At 38.9% G+C, this 23,985-nt stretch overlaps 2 protein-coding genes, 1 long non-coding RNA gene and 2 pseudogenes across 3 annotated transcripts in view; 3 read left to right on the top strand and 2 right to left on the bottom strand.

The window, feature by feature from the left end:
- per2 (period circadian clock 2) overlaps positions 1-23,985 on the bottom strand; it is a 70,931-nt gene that overhangs the window by 26,320 nt on the left and 20,626 nt on the right. The window lies entirely within an intron of this gene.
- On the top strand, positions 2,544-3,452 carry LOC114565315 (uncharacterized). The gene is made up of 2 exons (XR_003693889.1): positions 2,544-2,858; positions 3,315-3,452. It is a non-coding gene; the product is annotated as an uncharacterized LOC114565315 (long non-coding RNA).
- On the top strand, positions 6,064-14,189 carry LOC114565940 (uncharacterized; annotated as a pseudogene).
- Positions 16,838-18,479, bottom strand: LOC114565314 (trigger factor-like). Its single transcript, XM_028593281.1, has 3 exons — positions 18,377-18,479; positions 17,703-17,881; positions 16,838-17,551 (listed from the first exon to the last, which is right to left on the bottom strand). Exons 2-3 carry the CDS (start codon positions 17,781-17,783, stop codon positions 17,111-17,113), a joined length of 522 nt encoding a protein of 173 aa, XP_028449082.1. The 5' UTR covers positions 17,784-17,881; positions 18,377-18,479; the 3' UTR covers positions 16,838-17,110.
- LOC114565939 (uncharacterized) overlaps positions 23,159-23,985 on the top strand; it is an 8,205-nt pseudogene continuing 7,378 nt past the window's right edge.

The following is a 23,985-nucleotide window of genomic DNA, read 5'->3' as shown; positions in this document are numbered from 1 at the left end:
ATATATAGATATGGATGTATAGAGAGATAGCTGTATAGACAGATGTAAAGCTATACACTGGAAGGATTGCCTTCTAATACATACACTATATACTGCTACTAAAGTAAGGGGATATATTCAGGGCCTCATTTTGACGTTTTTCAGACACACCATCAGACTGAAGTGAGCCATCTAACAAACAGCACAAAATCAAAACAAATGGAAAATCTAGCACATTATCAGTACTTTGAAACATGACCTCTGGATGGAGTCATTTTATTCACGTACTAGCAAAGTCTGAATTGCTTTCAGCATTTAAAACGATTCCATCAATTTAACATGAAATGGAAATGTTTTGAGTGCCACTGGAGACAAGCGTCATGTCACTTCAGCTAATCCACCCTTCTGCAGTCAGTGACGCAGACATCCTAAAAATGTCACTGGAATAGTATTAATAATATCCATGAAAACCATTGATGGCTCAACAACATGAGACATCACAATGAAACATAAATGTTTCCCTTGTTTGATGAAAGTAAAAGTGTGTCAGTGACGCAAATCAGCTCAGCAGGCCTCTGTAAAAAAGAAGGGCATCCCCGGTATGAGGGGGTGGAGTGAAACAGCTACCATATATGATCATCAGTTATAACTGCTAGTATCACTTGAACAGCATGCTGAAGACTTCAAACAGTGAGTCAAGTAGGATCATCTTCCAAGTTGGTTGCAGTGAATACTGATACACACAAAACTGATTTAAATGTGTAAACGTCTGGAAAACAATGTTACACACTGAGGCCAGCAAGGTTGGTGTCTTGCTAGAGAGATTTTTAACCTCAAGCTCTAAAATGAATGCTCTGTAGCGGAGCATGTGGAGGATAATGACCCCGGGAGTCATGTGGTAAAAAATATCAATGTGGTAATCTAACCGTTAAGCAATTTGTGTGAAGAGATTACAGCAATGCAATTTGGTATATCATTGTCAAATAAAAGCACAGATTAAATAGAAATCACTCAGAACAGGCAAATATACAACAAAGCTGTCAGTCTTTATATTGACCTGTTGGCCCCGGGGGGTCACTGTTGTACCAAATTAACTGTAAAGTCTTCAAACATTAACTACGTTTTTGCCAAATTTAATTGAAATCTGTTGTTTTTAAATTGTCCAAAATATTTTCACTCACTTTACTTATATATTTTTGAAACATTTAAATCTTCTCTTTCATCCAAAAGACCAGACAACTATGAGTAGGTTTTTCTGAAATGGGACACCCAGGGGCTTACTATACTATATCACAGTAAGGACGCAAGCAAAGGCACATTTGTTTTCCCAGACAGAATACCACAAAACTGGCATCAAAATTCATATACCTAAAGTCTTTTTTGGGCTTTAATCTATCATTATTCCACAAATAACCTGATATACTGTATGGAGGTTGTGCATGCAGTGGGAGGAAGAAGCGTACGCTCCCACAGGATAAACAAAGTCTGCAGTCTTCCTCCCACTCGCACATGAAGTGGGGCTCTTTTCACAGTAACATCCGTTTGAACTACATGACTAGTAGAGATCCAGAGACTGCTGCCAGATGATGTGGGATACTTTCAAATCAGGCTACAGATATAAGAAGCACTATTGGATGGACTGCTGCCAGAGAAAGAAATACAATAATGGCACATCATGACTATGTGACTCAAACACATCTCTCTCCCTGAGCATCCCACAGAAAACATCAATTATATGGAACAATTGTACCATAGGTACATCGCTTGTGACTGTAAAACCGAACAAAAAGCTTTTAACTTGAAAAAACGGCATAAGGAAATTAAGCCAACCTGGAAAGGTGAAGACTGATTTTGCAAAGATATTTTAGAACAGAAAATGTCCAAAGATCTTGTCACCCCTGTTGCACTATACCAGCAGTTTTAAATAAGTTTGAGTCACACACAAACGTTCTTCTCTCCATTTAATTTGCATAATGGTCCATTTTTTTATGGCAGGTCACCATACTGGTAGTGAGGTAGTTAGCATGTTTGCTAAGTCAGTGTACAGCACATTAACCTGTGCAGTTTTATCTGATAGTCAGTGGAAAAAGAGTTAAAATGCTTCAAAGGCATGTAAAAAGGTTGTTTTTGGTAGGAAGATGCTTTATGTTAGATGGTGTCAGCCTGAAAACCAAAAAAGAACTATGAAAATGTTTCTCCACGTACTCCTACTCTTGGGTTAAAAACTATTATATTTGTGTTCGTGACGATCATAAAGTGCATCTCAGGTGTCTGTGTTCCCATATCCCTTACAACAAAAGTGACCTAACATAAGGTAAAGCAACAATGTGCCAGGATGAAAACTAATTCTTTATATGCGATAAGTCATTGTCTATTTATGATGCATGCCAATACAGTTACCTTCCGTTTAGAATTTTTTAGACACAGTGGCCCTCATTTATGAAACGTACGTACGACCTAAAACAGGCGTACGACGGGCGTACGCCGATTCCTACGCAAAGCTCGGCATTTATCAATTTGGACGTGAGCGTAGGCTGCGATCAAATCTCACGTCTGGTCTGAACTCGTGTACGCAAGTTCTGCTGTTTCTCAATGTCAAGGAAGGATCCTTCGAAGCCAGAATTTGGAGGATGCTACGTCATCGACGTCCGTCGAAGGACCGTTCCGATGTCGAGGATCCTCCGAATCCCACCAAGGACTGAGTCCTTCGTTCGGAGAAATCCCCATAGACGGCAAAGGATGCATATGTGTATCCTTCGCGCTCCCATATCACCCACAATCCTTTGCGCGCGGCTTTGCCGGCTTGTTTAAAAAAATTAAATGGCGGACCTAAGCGGGAGTTGGAGCGGTATCGCTGACGGCAAAATAATCATTTAAATGTAAGTATCTTTAGTGTTTGCCGTACATGTGTCATCACCGTTAATGTTTTAAATCAATGTAAAGTTTAACGCTTTAATGCTGGTACGGATTGCTATAGTAATTAGGTAGATACACCCTAGCTAACTGAACCTATCATTAACATTAGGCTGTTAGCTAGCTAGCGGTCTTTCTTGCCATTTGTGTTTTTAAAGTTTAATGTCCGGTGGCATTTTCATCTCTTTTATATGTTGTTATTCTATATGCGTAACGTTAGCAGGGATTTATAAATGTGTGTGTTTACCAGTTGTAGCTGCAGGGTGGTAGGTAACGCTGCACCTTATTTACTTCACTATCAACATGAAGGCTAAAATGTATGAGTAACTTCCCATGTAAAAAGTATAACGTTTAATATAACGTTACGTTATAGCATTCATAATGGTAAACTTATTTTTCTTGTGTTTGCTGTCTTTTATCAGGGACAAACGGAGGCTGTCACTGAGGATGGGAAAGCAAAAGACAAGCAGGGGGACAGAGGCCAAAGAGAGATGAATAGCTAGATTATTTGCTAAAGCCTTTTAGAGATTGGCATTCTGAAAATAAATGCATTAAATTAACTGGTTTGTCTGTGTCATTACGTTTTTGGGTGTGTATATAATATAAACTGTTTTTCAATGTCTATTTCTAACTGAATCATTATATTCAGATGGTACCTTTTTCAATAACTTGTAAGATATAGAAGCTCTAAAAAGACATTAACGAAACGTGTATCTTTTATTATAACATTTATTCAAACATTACTATATACTGTACAAAATATTCAACATGAAGAGACGACCAGACTCAGCTGCTGATGATGGTGGTTCCAGACTGCAGACAGAAGGAGAAAGCTTTAGGTTAGTCCAGTAGTTATACAACCTGTCCTGGTAAGATTAGGTTAATTAATATAATTCTCCTTACCAGTTAAGTGTTATGACAACTACAAACATGAACTCCCACGAATTTTTAATTTTGATATGGGATAAATAAGAGAAAACGACCATTGCTTACATTAAAGCCTATTAGTGTCGGTAACGTTACCTACCTTGGCACGTTGCGGCAAAAATTGCCGACAGAATATTCTCCTCCTGCAAGCAGACTGACGCTGATTCACCTTCTCAACAAAAAAATTGAACATAACAGTTCCACATTCATTTCGCATTGACATTTCGTCCAGTGTTTTGAAATGCAGCGCAGAAGTGAAGGCGGCGAAACATTTTCAATGACGCAAGAACGCAATGACGTGCTCTTGCTAGCCTGTTCCAATGTACATGCTCTCCGAATGCTCAGGAGGAGTCTGGCCTAGCCTCTGAAGGATCCTTCCTTGGAAGGACTAGTCCTACCAAGGAAGGATCCTTGACATTGAGAAACGGCTCTTGAGTCAGTGTAGACTTGCGGTGCAGCATATAATCAGTTTAACAGGAGAAGCAGAAGTCATCAGTTGATCACGTATCAGCAATGGCAGATCTGGCTCTTTTAGAAGACCTCTATGCGCCGGTCTGCAACATTGTTTTAGCCTGGGGGGTTCTGCACAACATCTCGCAGGAAAACACGGTGCCATAAATGTAGCGATGGAGCCAGATGACCCGATGCCCAGAGAGCAGTGTCCAGAACAGCCCCAACTGAGGGCTTTATGAAGGAGACAGGATATTATTCCTCACTTTTAAAATGTAGCCTATAGTGTTATGTTTGGCAATGACATTCAATACAGGAAACATGACGATGCACAACATTTTTATTTATTCTTCAGGTTTTTGTTTCTCTTTCAAGTGAATGATTTATTTCTGCCATTGACCAAGTTATTTTGGCTTGTTTTCCCAGCCCCTCTGCTGTCAGGAGACAGGGTCCAGCACGGGGGGGGGGGGAGGACACGCGCTCTCCCTCAGCTGTTGCCTCGTTCCGACAACACTGTTGACCGCATCAGTGATCTCTTTTCATCCCGCATTCTTTCTACAGCCTTTAATACCAGTTTTCAGGCTGCCAAATAGTACACACTTTAATGCAAATGAACCTGAGAAATCAGGGTTTCAATCTCCACCTCTGAAAAGTGTTGCTTCTCAGCCGGATTACGTCTCACCATGTCGTAAATTGTAGGGGCGAGGCCTCAAAACCCAGAATATATTGGGGCGTGCTATTTAAATGACGATCGTTTCCAGCCGCCGCATTTATCAATGTACGACCATTCTTACGCTCGGATTGGTGTGATACGAACTTTTCATGAATCCCACGTGAAGCCTGTCGTAAGATGATTTCTGCGCTCATATCTGCGCTGGTTTCTACGTTAGGTTGATAAATGAGGGCCACTGGCCCTCATTTATGAAACGTGCGTACGACCTAAAACAGGCGTACGACGGGCGTACGCCGATTCCTACGCAAAGCTCGGCATTTATCAATTTCGACGTGAGCGTAGGCTGCGATCAAATCTCACGTCTGGTCTGAACTCGTGTACGCAAGTTCTCGAGTCAGTGTAGACTTGCGGTGCAGCATATAATCAGTTTAACAGGAGAAGCAGAAGTCATCAGTTGATCACATATCAGCAATGGCAGATCTGGCTCTTTTAGAAGACCTCTATGCGCCGGTCTGCAACATTGTTTTAGCCTATGGGGTTCTGCACAACATCTCGCAGGAAAACACGGTGCCATAAATGTAATGATGGAGCCAGATGACCCGATGCCCAGAGAGCAGTGTCACCACTGAACAGAACAGCCACCAACTGAGGGCTATATGAAGGAGACAGGATATTATTCCTCACTTTTAAAATGTAGCCTATAGTGTTATGTTTGGCAATGATATTCAATACAGGAAACATGACGATGCACAATATTTTTATTTATTCTTCAGGTTTTTGTTTCTCTTTCAAGTGAATGATTTATTTCTGCCATTGACCAAGTTATTTTGGCTTGTTTTTCCAGCCCCTGTGCTGTCAGGAGACAGGGTCCAGCACGGGGGGGCGGAGGACACGCGCTCTCCCTCAGCTGTTGCCTCGTTCCGACAAACACGAGTAAAATAAAAGACACTGCATAAACTCCGCTACCGTGTGTTTATTTAATTATAGGTACACCTACATGTAGGCCTAATAGATTGCAATAGAAGCCTGTATATTACTATTAGGACTATAGAAAATGTGTCAAGGATGTATAAACACCCGCTTCGAATGTTATCATTGGATTGAATGGGCGTTATCAGTGGTTATCAGCCTCATAGATATGGGTCAGTAGGGGCCTGCTGCGCCTACTGGTAGCCTCAGAGGGCTGTTATCATCCATTCGCATGGTTAATCACGGATAAATACACGAGAAGACTCCAGATCCAATCCCGGAGCAATCCAGGTCGCAAAATTACGAATCCCACTATGGCCACGCCAAGACCCGCTCTACGAAACAGCTCGATTGGTTGGGGTTAGGCATTTCACCTCGAGTGGTTAAGGTTAGGGTTAGGGGATTGGTCAGGGGATAGGACCTGTACATGTAAGCATGGACGCCTGGCCAATAGTAGTGTGTGAAGGGCGGGACTTGGCGTGGCCATAGTGGGATTCGTAATATCGCATCCAGGTCGCCGCTAACCGGAAGTCTGCTGGATAACGGCATATGTATACACAGGTAAGACCATTAAAATGAGAGCCTTTAAACTGTGATTATTTAGTCAATAAGCGTCAATAAGCGAAAAGAATACAGAAAAAAATGTTTTATGATGGCGTGATATTAGTGTTGACATGAGATAATTGTTGCAATTGCGTTAGCTAACGTTATTGTATTATTAGCCTAAATGCGTTACGTTAGCATAAAACGTTACTAATTAGCATGTTTTGTTTTAAATGTCCCCATTAGCTTTAAAGTAAGTAGTTTTCCACACTGTTCACAGTGTAAATAGTAGTTTTCCACACTCTTCACAGTGTTAATAGTAGTTTTCCACACTGTTCACAGTGTTAATAGTAAGGCTTATTGCATGTAGCTGCTCATTAACGTATTCATACGCCTATTGAGTGAAATATTCAAACCCAAAACGTATTTTTATGGTTGCACCAAGGATTGCACCTGTAGCATTGATGATACATCAAATGGACTCCAGGTGTCCAGAGTTTCATTGTATATGCATATCCATGAATTTAAGCCTGCCATGTTTGTTATAAGATGACTGTCAGTCTATTAGAAATAGATAGACTGTGGTGTCTCTGTTGCTTATTTGTAAGTGAGCAGTGAGGGAGGCTAACATAAACATTCATTGTTGTCCTGAACATTGAACTTCAAAAATAATACCCAAAAGCATAGGTCTGTCTGTCTCTATGTATGTTTGTATGTCTGTCTGTCTGTCTGTCTGTGTAAAGTTAATACAAATCTGTCATGTACAAGTTTCTCTCTGTTTGTGTTTCAGGTTGAAGATGGCCCAGAGAGGTAAGCCTTACAATTGATAATCTAGGAGCATTAGGCGAGTGTGTATGAGAAAGATAGTATGATATTAAAATACATAACTAACAATGACACTTGTTTATTACTGATTTATTGCTGACCAGCTTTTTCTTTATTATTAAACAAGAGAGAACACAAATTAATGAAGAACAAAGGGAAACTTTGAAAACATTTTTTGAGGATGGAATGACACGGGTTGGTTCCCCCCTCATATCAAGAGCTGCATCAGCTACTGGTTTGGAAACCAATGTCATAGAAGTAAGGTTTACTTTAATTCCACACTTACAATCAACATATCAAATAAATACATAATTCTTCTGTACTGCTGGTAAAAATCTAAAGTTTTTGTTAACATCCCTTCTCTTCTCTGCTTATCTTCATAGTTGTCAGATTTCTCTACCAACCCTTATAGAGTTGGCTCAGGTTTGCCTTGGACCAGCTCTCAGTTATGCTGTTATAGTTTTAGACTGCCGGGCATTTCCTTCCTTTGACACACTGAGCTCCTCTCTCTCTCTCTTTTCCATCTGTGTTCATCCATGTCCTAGAAATGCTTGTTACTAACCTAGCTCTGGGGAGCTTATTCCCTGGAGTCCATATGTTTTCTCACCCAGCAGTTTTCCTTGGATTAGGATGGCATCTAAATCATGGTTGCAGCTGCTGATGGGGTCCTGCTCAACGCCCTGCAGTGCCCTGTTACGTCCTGCTACACCCAGCTACAGCCTGCAGTGCCCTGCTACGTCCTGCTATGCCCTGCAGTGCCCTGCTACGCCCTGCAGTAACCCTGCTACGCCCTGCTGTAACCCTGCTACGTCCTGCTATGCCCTGCTACGTCCTGCTATGCCCTGCTACGTCCTGCTATGCCCTGCTACGTCCTGCTATGCCCTGCTGCTACGCCCTGCTACACCTTGCAGTGCCTTTCAGTGCCCTGCTACGCTATAAACGGACGGACACACACACACACATACACACACAGTAACTCTTGGGGGTAATTATTGTAATTGTTGGGTATTTGTAAATTATAGTGTGGTCTAGACCTACTCTATCTGTAAAGTGTTATGAGACAATTGTTATGATTTGATACTATAAATAACATATATTTGAATTCAGTTTAATTGGTGTAATTCTCTTTTTTTGTGTTTTCTCTCTTTCAGAACTGGATTGGTAACTACAAGAGGTCCTGTAAAACTTGTTCTAAGCCAGGGCCGCCAAAACAAAAACTTTACAGAAGAGAGCTGTCACCGTACAATCTTTTTTTGTCGGGACATTCTCAAAAACAAAGGTGATGAACAATATTTAATTGATGCTTTTAATTGTTATACTAAATGGATTGTTGTTGTACATAGCGTTTACATCAGGGGTTCACAAGGGTCATTAAACAGATTTTCAAGAAAGTATTTGCCAAGTATTTCACAGACTCAGTGTAAGACTGCTGTGTCTATTGAAAAGAATCATCAGGTGATCTACTGCAAACGTTATCTTGTTTTTGCAGCGTTGTTGCAGGGTTTTACAAGCCAAGTGAACCAGTGTGTTGGACAGATTGTCAGATTTTCTCTGTATGAATTTACTATATAAAGAGATGCTGACTCTATGGTGTTAAGTTTTCTGTGCATCTATTTTTGTTCTCAGGCACAATGAATGACATTAAGGGTAGGTGGTCCACATTGAGGGAAGATGTGAAGAAGCAGTATGTTCAGGAGGCAGCAGCACTGAAGGCACATGGGCAGACACAGGACCTTAGCCCTGAGATGAGGGAGCTTAAAATAAAAGGGCATCTGAAGAACCTGAAGTTAGAGGTTTGGAAAGAAGCTTCCTTTGCTAGGCATTAGTGGTATCATTATAGTATTAGATGTAAGGATGATTGATGGCAATTGTGATGTGAGCAGTACATTGTGACAGACAATTGGAGTGTTTATCTGTAGATTATTTTAGAATTTGAAAAGAATTCATCCCAAATAAAGATTCCATCTGATTTTTAAACATCTAGGGTATACTAAATCAGGTCCTCCGATGATTCACATACTCAAACCATATCCATCCAAATGTATGTTATAAGCAATTATTAAACATGAAATGGCAAGCATAAAATAAATAAAAATAAAAGAATAAACACTGTAAAACCACAATTAATCTGTAAAACAAAGTAGTTGGGTCAAGTGTTTACAAGGCTATCAGCATCAAATATTCTCACATTAAAAAGATTGTCGAAGGCTTATACCACCCCTCTCAAACAAACTTTTTTACTGGTTGGGCTAGTCTATTCAGATCAAGGTGGTCAATTGAAACATTAGTAGTCACATATGGCTATGAGTCCATTAGACTCCATGTATATGGAGCTAATGTATAGTTTATGTAATCTCCATAAGCACTTATTTCTCACCTGTGACAACACTGTTTTCATAGAGATTGCCTAGCCCTGTTAAGAGTTGTTTCATCAGTGTATGTTGGATCTTTAAAATTAACGTTTGTCCATTTTGTTTATAATCAATTATTTACTATTTTTGTGGTTTGCTTGTTTCTCTAAATATTATAAAGGTGTCCAAGCTTGAGGCTCTGGGTGTGGAGACGGCCATTTTATCCTTTGACAGTCAAAAGGCCAGCTTAGAGGTCTTTGAAATGAGTAGCAAAAAAGCCACTGTGTTCCTTGACTCAACGGACACAGTGATCAATTTTGCACTGCATTTCAAAGGTAATATTTGTTGTATGAAAGTCCACACAAATGGACTCAGCCCCATAATAGTGCAAATATACATAAAACAGTTTTATGGAATTAATTGTTGTCTGTTTTCACATCTGCAGCCAGCTCCTCAGCCGCAACACCTACTACTAAAGAGCCCATCAGTGTGCTTTTGAAAAAGTACAAGATCTTTTCAACCAAAGATATAGTAAGCATACGTTCAAACACTTTTTATTATTATCAAATTAATAAATTATGTATCTTATGTACCCATCAACCATAAGATTATGACACTTTAACAAAACTAGCTTTCAACAGGAGGGAAGTCAGAATTATCCAACTGTGTAACATGTGCATGCATATGTGCCCACTTCTTTCAGAGGAGGCCGAGGTACTGGAAGGCTCCCCTACCAGTCCATTGTGAATAACGATGATGTAACAATCAAAGTTGCTGGGCTGCCCATTGGACTTCACATCAAGAAGCCCTCCTTCTACGGAAGAAACCAATTAGAGGCCATTTTGGCAGCTGCTGAGCAAATTTCATTTGAAATAAGTAAGTGATATTAACAGTGGCTGTTGTCTTTCTTCACTTGTGTTCCTGCAGACCATTTGGCTCTATGCAAAGTTGGGAAAATAAGTTAACTAAAGAATAATACAGGCCTTCATGTGAGTCTTTGTTAAGTGCTGGGCCATTGCAGACATCCAGAACAGCTTTATTGCATTTGCGTCTTTGACAGTTTGTAAAGATTGTTACAATATTCCTCAGTTGGAGTTTTCATCATTATGGGGGTGGCAGTAGCTCAGTCTGTAGGGAGTTGCTGGTTGCTGGTTCAAGTCCCAGTACGGACCAAAGTACAGAGTGTGGATTGGTAGATCTAGAGATGCCAGTTCTTGGGCACTGCCAGCAAGGCACCGTACCCCCCCCCCCCCCCTACCGCAGCCCACTCACTCTGACTCTCCATTTGTGCATGAATAGGTCCTGAGCATGTCTGTGTGTGTTTCAGGCCAGTGTGTAGTGATTTCTAACAAACAGAGTGTAAATTGTAATTTCCCCACTGGGGATCAATAAACAGTATAAATTAATTAAAATTATAGTATAACACGTTTTCTAAAAAGGCACCTCTTCAGAATATCCTGTAAGTGTTTAGTTAAATGTGACTGGGATGGCCCTTGGCAATGGTTTACATATTTTTCATGCTCATTAAACTATTAACTATAAACTATTAAACTAATCTTCATTGATACTGCTATGTGATTATTTGTTCTCCAGTAATGCAGGAAGACCAATTATTTGTTATGCTCATATTACACATGTTTTCCTTTTTCCTAAACATATCAATTAGATACAGCACAATGCAACCCCACTGACATGGCAGAGGGAATGTCCGAGCACATGGACGCAGAAGGTACGCGGAGTAATAAAACATTATTACCTCCTGGGAACTGCCAAGGTGATCTTTAGCAAGGCACCGAACCCTCCCAACTGCTGGAGATCAATAAAAAATATGAATTAAAAAATTGAATTAAATTTAAATGAATATTTAACATTAAACTTAAGAAGCACATTTCACTACATATGTAACTTTTGTAATTCAACCTCATTACACAGCATATTTGACCACTGTCCACATGTCTGATGTAAATTATATGATGAAATTTTCACCTTTGTGTCATGGTTGAATGTCTTTAAATCAACAGACGCAGCAGTTTGCATCCAAAAGAAGTCAGTGGAACAGATCTTTGAGGCTATGTGTGGAAATGGTATTTCTTGCAATCTTAATACATTTTGAAAAACAATTGCTACAAATCATTTACTTGTTTGAAAATTACAATATATAGATACAATATTTATCCAAGTGACATTAAACAGTTTCTATAAGCTTGGTATCCTGATCATTTCACACTTTGAATTGGCTGTTGAGATTTAGATTTAGATGTTTACTATAACCATTGACAGTATAAATGCTAAATTAAAATTTTTAATTAAGATTCAAAATTTGCATCTAGAAAGATGTTATTGTGTTTTTTTTTATGTTCTTTAGGTGCACAGCAGATGGAAGGAGAGTCCTCAGAAACAGCCACTAATGTAGCCATTGTGATGACTGAAGATGAAGGTATCTGTCCAAACTGTGGTTATATATATTTAAGGAAGTCCAATTGATACTAATAATGCCTTTTTCAAGCAGCAAAGATAAAAACAAGTAATTTCAACAGATTACAATACTGCAATATGTTTCACAATTACAATTACACAGGTGAAAACTGGTTGAATTGGATTGAACCTAAAATGCATTTGATTTAGGTGCAGTCCAGTGGAAAAAAAAGAAGTTGAAACAACTGAAAATAAAATATAAGAACAAAGGTTCTGACATGAAAATTAGGGATATTTCCATGTACAACTAAAAAGGCCAGGCCTGTTATCTATGGGGAAAAAGCGACAGTTTTGTGTTTTTGACCATGGTAACGGTTATGCTGTGATAAACTGAGGTGCAGGTCACCTGATAAAAGGTGTCACTAAATAATTACTTAAATTATCTCCCTAATTTAACATTTTCAGAAATTATTTTTTCATTTCCCAGCCCCTCAGCTAGCCTCGTGAGACCGTCCTGATCTGGCGAGCTCCAGTTTTCCACTCGCAGATCAGTCTGGTATCTTGAGGCAGAGAATATTTGGAGCCGATAGCCAAACGACCGGGCCAATCAGCGTTGGTTTTGAGGCGGGTTAGGTGGTGATAGACAGATGGTTTATCCAATCAGCTAACCAGTATTATCAGCCAGCGGTAGCCCTAATTCTGTTAGCCGCTCGCTAATGCTTTTTTTCTCTTGGATCCTTCTTTTGGAATATGGTCCGGGAACCTGAAATGGTGCCTTTTATTCCTAAATTCTCGTTACACAAACGGTAAATCTCCTTTACCGACATGTTGCTTGCATGCTGAGCTAACGAGCTATGCTTTGCCTGCAGCAGCAGGGGTGGGCTTGTGGTTGTATTTTCATACGCTTCGTGGATCTGATTGGTTGATTTGGCCCGTCTATCACCAACATAGGTGATAGACAGATAGTTTATCCAATCAGCTAACCAGTATTTCCGCCCCTTCCCAAAAGTTCTCCAACGGAAAGTTCCCAGATGGATATGCCGAGCAAATGCGAAGCGATCCATCTGGCGGAGTCAGGTTACCCCTCAGCCCCCTCTGATTGTCAAACCAGCGCAATTTAAATGTCAACTGGGCTCCACAGTCTTTTCTGACTTATTTTATTGTTATTTAATTTTGCTTGGTGTTTAACCGTTAAAAAATCAGGGAGATTTTCATTTGGCAAAAGTTGTAAATGAAATGGCTGCCTTAGAGACATTGTTTTATATATGTTAATGATTTCAACTAACTGGCTTCACTTCCAAAATATTTATGTTTTTCTTTTCGGTAGATGGAGGCAATTTGTGCTGTGTCTGCCGCATACATTTTGACGACCAGAAGAAGAATGCTACAAAGAAGTGGCGTTCATGGTCTCAGTGCTCAGTGTGTCAATCATGGTCCCACACTGCCTGTGGTTTTAAAAGAAGCATGTGCCTTCATTGCCAGGGTCAACACACCATGCAAACACCCTGATTTCTAGTAGTCTATATCTAGGTCCATTGCCACCGAAAATTCCACGGATAGCCATCATTTTCAGCTGATGTCCATCCCCTTCCTGTTTCTTTGTGTTGGCAGTAGTTTTTGTGTTCTCTGCAGGGTAAATCCAGACAGCTAGCTAGACTGTCTGTCCAATCTGACTTTTCTGTTGAATACAAATATTTACGTACGAACGTACACAAGTTTGAGGTTTTTTTACTGTGTTGATGGCCCCGACTGCATCTCTACAAACACACACACTCCGTTTAAAAAGAACCCTGGAGTGTTTGGTCGGAAAGTCCGGCTTGAGTGAAAGCTCATTTGAACTCTGGTGCATGTCTGTACGGATTTGGCCGGCAGCCTTGAGTTGACACGTGATTTAAAGCCTGTTAACATTTATTAGGTGCCTGTTCATCATTTTCATTAAAATAGGCTCCTTGTGAATCTTGCCTCTACATGCCTTTGGATTACACTTATATATTTTAATTTACCCTAGTTAAAATTCTTTGTACTTTATTGTTGTTTATTGGCTCCATCAATGTGGTCCCTTTCAAACCGTACAATGTGGGGAACATTTAAAGTTATATTGTACTGAATTGAGTACACATGTTGGAAATAAAAGGTATCCTATTTCTCAGTTTCATTATTGGCTTACCTATTCAATACCCAGGGTCACTGTATGATTTGATGTTTTACATAACTTAAACTTATTTTCCACAGTCCTACTACCCAGACTGTTAAAATTTCCTTGTTTATTGTCACTAGTAGGTATTTTGCAAAATTGATACTGAAAAGAGGGTTTATGTCAAAGGGATTAGTAAACTTGTGAAAACGTGGGCATACAGTTGGAAGACTACACTTTATTTCTAATTTAAAAATAAATTAAAAAATAATGGTTGGATTTTCAAATGTGCAGCATGACATTAAGTATCAAAAGAAAATATGAAAAGTACAATTGATACATCAACAAGATAGAAGAAGAAAAGCTACAAGCAAAGAAAGGAAAAAAAAACATAAGATAAAGATACAGAAACGTAAGTACACTACACAACACAACCCAACAGCTAGCACAAGACAACCATTGTTTTCATTGGTTGCTATGGACGCTGCTTTTAGCTGAGGCTGAAACCATAGAGGCTGAAACCAGCTAGCTTGCATCATGGCTTGCATGACGTACTTCCGCTCACAAGTATTCTTTACTGTCACGTGTTAAGCTTTTCTTTCTAACGTTTTAGAGAAAATATGAAAGTGTCCGTGACAACTCAACAATATGACGTGTTTATGTTAAGGATATCCGTTTTAATTATTATCCATCGATTCTGAGAAGTACATTTTATTACGTCAGTTTGGATAGCGGAAGGCTAGGGGCGCGTTCGAATCATGGTTAGAGCTGTCCGCCGTGGATGGGCTCCATTCCGTTTCAAATTGCCGCCGGTCGGCCGCAACCCACATCCAAATGCCACTAGACTATATCTCTATTAAGAAAAGACGTTTAATAACCTGTGATTGTAAAATTTTATTTATGTCATTTGATTGTATACTTAAAAGAATATGTCGCTGGGGATATGCTACTTAATATTAAATCAGCGTTCTTGAAACATAAAACAATTTCTACATTAAGTAGGCCTACCATCTGGTTGGATTTTACAGTAGGCTAAATAGGCTATGCTAGATTTGCCAAACATAGCTGAAGCATTTAGTTGCTCACAGTGACAGGGTGTTGGAAGGAGGAAAATGTTAAGAGAAAAACTAAATATTTGCCTTTTGTAAAGCTCAAAATAAAAAATTTCAATGGAGGAATAGCCTACAGAGAATAGAACAGGGCCTAGGGCTACACTATGTGTCCTCTTGGTTTTGAATAACACTAATAATACACGTTTGATTTACAACCCTAATAGCAGCATTAACATAATAGCCTATGCCATGTGTGTCCCAAACAGAAATAAACTGTGTGTGTGTGTGTGTGTGTGTTAAATATTTTTACACAGTCAGAAACAAACAAACAAACAAAAAGCTTCATTTTATATATTAAGCCTTGAAAGTGCTCTCTGAAAGAGTGCACCTGCTGGCTTGTGTCTGTGAAATGAGAAAATTAAAACTTTGTTGTAGAGTTGAACCAAATACATTGTTGGAAAGGTCTTGTCCTGGAGAGTAACATATGTTAGTATAAAGATTCTTCATGGCTCCTGCTTTGAATGACCGCCCTTTGAAACATCCCTCTGGTGCATGTTTAAATGCTTGTAATTCAGTAACAAAAGGGGTTAGAGACATGGGACCAAGTGTTATAAAAAGCTATTGGCCTCATCTATCAAGTCATTATAGTCAACAACTGGGGGTGGTGTCAAATACTGTTAAAATGTAATTTAATTAATTTTAACCAATTTAACAATTACATATTTGAAATATGATTACATAGATGCGTTTACTATACACCTAAACCCCTCACTCTACTCTCATCTCAATATTTACAACCTCCAATTCTAAGAAAAACTGTAATGTTTTAAAAACTACAACTCCCTGTAGCCACGCCATGTAGCTTGATACAAATCAGCACTACAGTTGTAGTTCTTCTGGTTTGCAAATTAGGGTTGTAAACTAGGGTTCTGAAAAGATATATCTACTGAATATTTCAAATATCTAGTAAATCCGAATTAGTAATTACACAGCATCTAGATGTTCTGTTATGAAAAAATGTATATGTTGGTTTATTTCAGAAATATAGAGCTCAACATTGACTACCCACTTTTGAATGGCTCTGCTTCCGAAGTGTTTTTCCCCCATTCGAAAATAGCTGATAGAAAGTTTTAAGCCTGTAACCATGACAACCAGCTACAGATGAATAGTGAGCATAAACCATTTGATTCGGCAAAAAAAAAACATTTTGAAAACGGCAAGAAAAGGCATATATATCTATGGAAAAGGCAAAGGTAGCCGTTCGTATTTTTGCGGGGTAAACGTTTCTATGGTAACAGCGAGATTGGACAATCAGAGACGTTGCTGTTACGCGTAACATTGTGGGTAGTGTTGTTTTTTCAATGTACTTCCGAAAACCTTCTGCTACCAAAGATTGAAAAAAACTTTATTTAAGTATCCTTCTTAGAAAAACATACTGTACAGATACAATATTATGGTTAAGTGTTAAGTGTAATCATTCAAAACACCAAAGCTGGCTATACATTGAGTACAACAACGCTTTAAAAAGTTACTTAGACAGCAGCTTCGACAAAAAGTGTTTATTTATTGTCCAAAAACAGCTTGTTTCAATATTTTTTTTTTGGTTCACATTGGCAGGACTGTTCAGAGCTCAAGAAAAACAAACATGGATTTTTTTGCAGTTAGACTAATCAACTAATCAGCAACACAGCATCAATTAGATCCTGATCAGTTACAATGAAAACACACAGAACCTAAACTGTCAGTTTGTTGAATTTTGGTTAGCGCTGAATTAAGGAGACATTTTGAATGATAAATAGCAAAGCATACAAGCCTGCTCAAACTATTCATTAAAAACCAGGAAGCAGCAAACCAGCCCTAGTTATGAGTGCTTACAGTGCTAGTTGCTGTCATTATCATCATCATCATCATCATCATCATCATCATCATCATCATCATCATCATCATCATCATCATCATCATCGTATACCAGTGTCTGTATGCTTGACATGGGGAGGTCCTGAGACAGGTAGGGGGTTTCTGGGACGACATAACTACATGTTGCAGGAACAATGTCTGGTACATGTTGGTGAAACATCACAGTGGCATGATGTAGCTTTCTTTCCAGCTGTTTGAGACGTTGGATTAGAGCAGCTTTTGCACCAGGCTGCTCTGTGTCATTGATGGCAGAGCACAGAAAGGCATGCTGCTGATTGAGGTGTTCAGTTACAGTTCTCATTTCCTGGTAAAGCATGTGCTTTTCCTCAGCTGCCCGTGTCCTCATATGTAAGACATCAATTCCACGCCTTTTCAGACTCCTTGAAACATCATCTTCTTCAATCTAGTAGAAGACATAAGGAAACAAAGTGCTATCTCATGTTAGCAGGTGGTTGATGAAAATGATTTCCAGGTAGTTGTGGTTACTAAGCGGTTGTCAGATGGTTACTAGAGTGATTGCAGTGTGGTTACTAGGTTTAGGTAACTAGACTTACAGTCTCATCAGAGCAGAAGTAGACAGGCCAAGAGGGATCGCATGCTTCCTGAAAATCAATTGTTGCAGGGAAGATGCTCATCTGCGGTGGCCACTGAATACGGTTGTATTCCTTGATTGCTTGTCTCAGTCTCTTGTTGGCTACCTGCTTGGACAGTCTAATGGCAATGCCCTGCCCATCTGAAACAAAGTTAGAAAACACACATGCAAAGAAATTAATTAGTTTGTATTATGGTCCTTTGAAAAGTTAAAATTCAAATCTTAAAATTCTATCTACTTATTTTATCTACTTATCCTAGAGCTGGGCAATATATCAATATTATATTGTCTTAGATTTTGGATATCGTAATATCATAAAATGACATAAGTGTTGTCTTTTCCTGGTTTTAAAGGCTGCATTACAGTAAAGTGATGTCATTTTCTGAACTTACCAGACTGTTGTAACTGTTCTATTATTTGCCTTTACCCACTTATTCGTTATATCCACATTACTGATGATTATTTATCATATATTATATTTTATCATTTATCTAAAATCTCATTGTGTAAATATTCTGTGAAAGCATCAATAGTTAACACGACACTATCGTTGTGGTATTGATATTTTGGTCAAAAATATCGTGATATTTGATTTTCTCCATATTGCCCAGCCCTAACTTATCCACAGCACTTTACCTGGATATTTTCTTTTCAGATAGAGGAGGACTGCTCTCTCCCTTGATTCAGTTCTTGCCTTGCATATAAGTTGGCCTCTGAGGTCACTGTCAACATCTTTAAGGGTAGACTGGAAGTCGAATCAGATTCTTTCCATCTTCTCCCAATGCGGTGTTTTGTTTCCATGTTCAGCAGAGAGTTCTCAATTCTACAATGGTCATCAAGTAAATATTATTAAATGTTATTTAGACACTTGATCAGAGAACAGCAACAGACAGATACAGCCTACTTACTCTGTTCCATCCTCCATGTACAACTCACGAGTTCCAGATCTATACATTACAAGAAGTACAGCACAAGAATTCAGTAGTTACCTACCAGAAATCATTACTGTGGTACACCTGACCAAACACTGTAGAAGTTATAAGGAACTGGTACTGCAGCATTATAGCAACTCTTCATTTATAACAGGAATCTTCAACAGGGGTCTTCAGAGTCAATGCGGTGGGGGGGTCTTAAAATGAATCCAACATATTATGAGTTGAGCTGCTTATAGGTGGGCCTATAGGTAATTAATAAAAACGTTGGAAGAGTTCCCTAAAAATATGCTGTTATTGTCTCACTCATAGCTATGTAATCACACCTAGTCTTCCATGTTGAAGCACATCAGTAGGTTACTTAAAGATGGGTGTAATTACTATATAGTCTTACATCAACACATTGAAGTCTTACTTGAACTTGTAGAACTGAATCAGCTTGGTGATGTAGTCCCTTTTCCATCTACAGACAGTGTCTGGAGAACAGATAAAGACATTACTACTGCTATAATAAAGCGCTTAATTTCATGTTACTTCTTTACCCTCACAGTTTACAGGATTGTCTTTCATTACTGTACATGGAAAGGTAAGTATAACATATTTGCAATAGTCTTTGTTAATAATATTCATGACCTTATTACAATATTAAAGACATTCACACATTCACTTCAGTTGCATACGTATTGGTTTCTGTTTCTGTTGGGCTAGTTTGATCTCCCTTTTCTTCCATCTCTCCATGTCTCGCTCAGAAACCAACACTAGGCAACAACAAAATAACAGGAAACAAGACAATTAAAAAATAAAAACAGTCATTGCTACATACTCACAAAATGCGCTTGTAAATGGAATCTAAAATTCTTCCATTCACAACTATTGTTGACTGCTTCTTATGTGCAGGGTTTACCTGGTGCCTCTCTGATGACAGATGAGATGTCTTCTTGAGCGAAATTGATATTTTCTCTGCTCTGTCTAATCTTTGCAGGAGCTGGACCTCTGTAAAGAAAGTTTAATGTACTGATGCTTACCAATTTGTGTGCGATCAGCTTAACTCCAAAATATATCAAATGTTTAGACATTAAACCACTTGGCACAGTGGTAACACTGAACAACAAATTTAGACAGGTTATACAGCAGTGGACAAACCCAGGTCAGTTGATTTCCTCCGTCCATAATGTAAAAGGGCATCAGTCAGCAGGTCAAGGCGGTGAGATGGAGTCATCTCCTTTGTGACTCTGGCAAATCTTGGAGGAAAGACCACAGCCTTTCCATTCCTTCCCCATCTGTGAGCCCAAACCCTTCAAGCCGCCTGGTGCTGTACTTGATCTGTGATTAAAGCAAAGTCTTAGAATATCACATGCACTGGCACTAAGCATTATCCTACTACAGTGGAAACTGCTTATCGTGATCATGGTTACACCCTGACCTTTCAGACTTGAAGGGCTTGGGGCAGGAGAGGGCCCTGATACAGTTTATGTTATTTTAAATCAGTAGCAAAACTGTCCATTTCATTACTTTATATTAATGTAATAATTATAGAAATTAGATGTTAATCAGCATAAAAAATAAACAAAAATAAAACAAATTTGCTTATAACAATCAACTTACAGTTATTAACTTGACCTGGAGAGATATGAACACTGTAAGCGGTTTCCAATATATCACTAAAAAGTGCATCTCTGAAACAAGTCAAACACTAGGTGGGGAAATGTTAGAATAAAGATTACTTTAAGGCATTTGTACTTATCTCAGGTGTACAGTGGATAGACATTAAAAATGGAGGCCAAAAAGAGAGCAAATTATGAATTTACCTGGCAGGGCAATTTGTGTCCATAAATGTGAAAAGCTGGTACGGCCAAGGAGATGTTTTGTGGTATGCCCTCCCCGGATTTCTAATTGAACACAGTATGGCATAATTTTGAGTTAATTTGTCAAGGTCTTTAATCGAATCAATAATTCAGTTTTACACACACAAAAAAAAAAGTACTTACACGCAAATGTGAGGCAACAACACAGGCAATGTCATAGACTACTCTGAGGTGTATGTTCTTGTCCTCACGTCTTCGAAGAAGCTCATCAATGACATACAGAGGATAGGCTAATCTATTTCAACACAAAAATATGAATAATCAAACACTTCATACTGAGGAAAAGTGAAGACTTAATAAGGACACTCAAAATCATACAAACATATAAATAAAATGAAAATTAGAATGGTGGCAAGGTTTAAATTTTGCAATATTTTGAAATCTCCCATATACATTCCATGAGATTCATATTTGGTGATTGAAAAAAAATGTATAAGCTGTTTCCCAATTCAAGGTCTGCAGCCTTCGAAGGCTGCCACTGTAGACCCGAATGGCTTATGTTAGGTTCATGTTATCCCACGCATTGAATATTGACTGAGTCAGTAGTAGGGCTGGGCGATAAAACGATAACAATATGTCTACTTAAATAGACACGTAATCAATATCAATAGAAAATGCGGCTGATAAAACGTTTCATAACTTGTTTTTCTTCATCAGAAGAAACCAGAGGTTGTGAAGCAAGTTTGGCTGCATGAACAAAGGTACTCACTCTCTGGTAACCTAGCAATGTAGGGAGTGACACTCTAACAGCCAATCATGTAACAGTATCAAGTTTGGTTCCGCCACATCACTGTCTCGTGTTCTTCAATAACAGAACTGGCGTGGAGTGATAAGTGGAAAGTGAGTGCCGCAGTGGCGAGGAAATTGTTGATAAAACAAAGTCAGTATGGCAGTTTTGGGGATTTTATAATTCTGACCGTAGACAGACCAATGTCATCAGACCGTCGTCTCCACCAACACCGGTAATACCACAAACTTGTTTTACCACCGTAGCCGCTCCTGGTCCTTATTTTAAATAGGTCATAAAAAATATCAATAATTATCAATATCCGACCGATATGAAACACTTATATCGTGATACAGTTTTCAGCCATATCGCCCAGCCCTAGTCAATAGTCATAAATGTCACTACTTGCTTTTCTCCTTGGCTCATGTTGACAAACATTAGCGGCATTTCATGACGACAGGAAGCTCCAAACCCTCCTGTAACATCAAGTTTCTTTGCTTGTTGTTGGGACCTCAGAACATTGCCAGCCTTGAAGTTACTGCAGTCCTAAAGATTTAAGGAACTATTAGATTTATGAGCAGAATAATGGTCTTCTTCCAGGAGTTACATTTAACATTTCATGGACTCAGATTTTTCAGTCCTAATACAGAATTCTGCAACTGTGACTAACCTCGTTGAGCTTTGAGCTGTCAGGATGTGAAAGAAGGCATTCCTCTACATCGTTTTTCATCAACAAACATGCGGGTTCCATGAAATGGCTCAACCACACTTGTCCCTGAGCTTTGCTTCCGCACAAGGCCAAAGTTGGCATCCAATGTCACTATCATATCTCCATCTGCCTGGGAAACAAACATTTACAGTAATCCTGGTTAATCTCATACAGCCTTCATAAATGCAGGTTGTACCAGAGAACACCTGGTTGATACGCTCATACTAATATTGTCACTATTTTTTATTATAATACCTTATACAACAATTAACTGATTTTCTGCGATATAAATTTAATGCCAAAAAGGTCAAATATAGTTAATCAAAACAATAACCATGCTAGAACTACAACCAACCTTTGGAAATGCTGGGCATGTGGTCCCATCATCTAAGTGTGGGCAAACATCTACCAAACTTCTTTGTCGAAAGTGGTAATGCCTAAACTGGGATATGGATTCTCCCACCAGGGCTCTGTAGAGTGCGATAACCTACAGTATAAGCAGCATTTTTCACATAAGTGAAAACCTTTACTTTTCATACAATTACACTTCCTAAATAAAGTCCAAGGTGATGGTAAGACATTATTTTTATAGAAAATATCAATAATAACTTTGCATGTAACTATATAATCCTAGACAGTTCCATAAATAATAATGATGCAGTACAATCAAAGTAAAAGGTCCAATTGTCACATCTATGCGGACTGGTCAGTCTTCCATGAAAGTAACTAAAATCTTCACTTCACAAACATGACTTCTAACTGACCTCTGCAAACTGACTTACCTCTGCAAGTGTAAGGTTGTTTTTCCAGCGTGGGGTGTTGCAAAACCCTCAACAGAAACCTGACACTCGAGTGACAGACAAACAAAAAGCTCTAGCAGAGGGATGGAAAAGGCTGTCTGGGGCTTGTCGGCTGTTGCTGGCCAGAGCCCATACCGTAGCAGAGTGCAGGCTTCTGGTTCACACACACACATATTGACAGTGACGGTGCAGAGCTGTCCTGCCAAATAAAAGAGGGAAATAAAATAAAAACATAACAAAGTACTACTATAGAGACACATACATTACTCCACATTTAATAGGACTGGATTCCTCAACTTTAAAATTAAATACATTACATACATTTTTCAATGTAAAATGACAAACCTGTGCTGATAATTACTTTCATGTCCTTCATGTACACAGCATGGGTGCTATGGCCTTCAGGTAAGTATAGGAATAACCCCAGGAAAACGGCTCATAGTAGGCATTCTGTAAGAAAGATTCATAGCTCTAGGAAAGTTTTTAAAACAACAGACTGAAGACACAAATAATTGATACAACACAGTGCTAAAATATTACCATAACAATTTAAAATTACTTTGAGTTAGTTATATCTGTATGTATGACTGCATGCTATTATTACATTCCACTTATCAGGTAGGTGCAGTGAATTTCTGTGAGTCCTCTTCAGACAAGCCTCACAAAAGACTGCAGTTGTGCTGCCTCAATGCACCTATAATCAGCATCTTCTAGGCAGACAACACACTGCGTAGCGATTGGTGCTGAACATTCAAATGACACCTTAAGCATGTCATCCTTGACTGCATCCCCAGGCATGAATCTCTCTCTTCTTTGCCTTACTGTATGCAGTCTCAGAACATGAACTAGGTGCCACATCATCAGATTCAACCTGAGGTGTAACAGATGTGGAAGGGTCTGAAGGATGGGTCTGTTTGGTGCTGGGTTGGGAAGACTTTGACTAAAGGTGAAAACCTTTGCACGACCAGCGATACACCTCCTCGCCACCTTAATCTTAACGCTCCTGGGCGTGCACTCTTAATAGCTTTTCCCATATCTGAAATCAAAATATTTGGCAAATTATTTATTATTTAATAATGTAAAGTGCACTCTTGCTGGAATGAGGAATATGTGATAGATAGATAGATAGATAGATAGATAGATAGATAGATAAGCACAAAAAGAGTGTGCTTTTGGGTACTATTATTATTTATTTTTATTTCACTCAATAGG

Source organism: Perca flavescens, chromosome 12, assembly GCF_004354835.1.
Source record: "Perca flavescens isolate YP-PL-M2 chromosome 12, PFLA_1.0, whole genome shotgun sequence".
NCBI classification, from domain to species: Eukaryota; Metazoa; Chordata; class Actinopteri; order Perciformes; family Percidae; genus Perca; species Perca flavescens.
The sequence above is the reverse complement of the archived record's forward strand: the minus strand, read 5'-3'. Positions and strand labels throughout refer to the sequence as shown.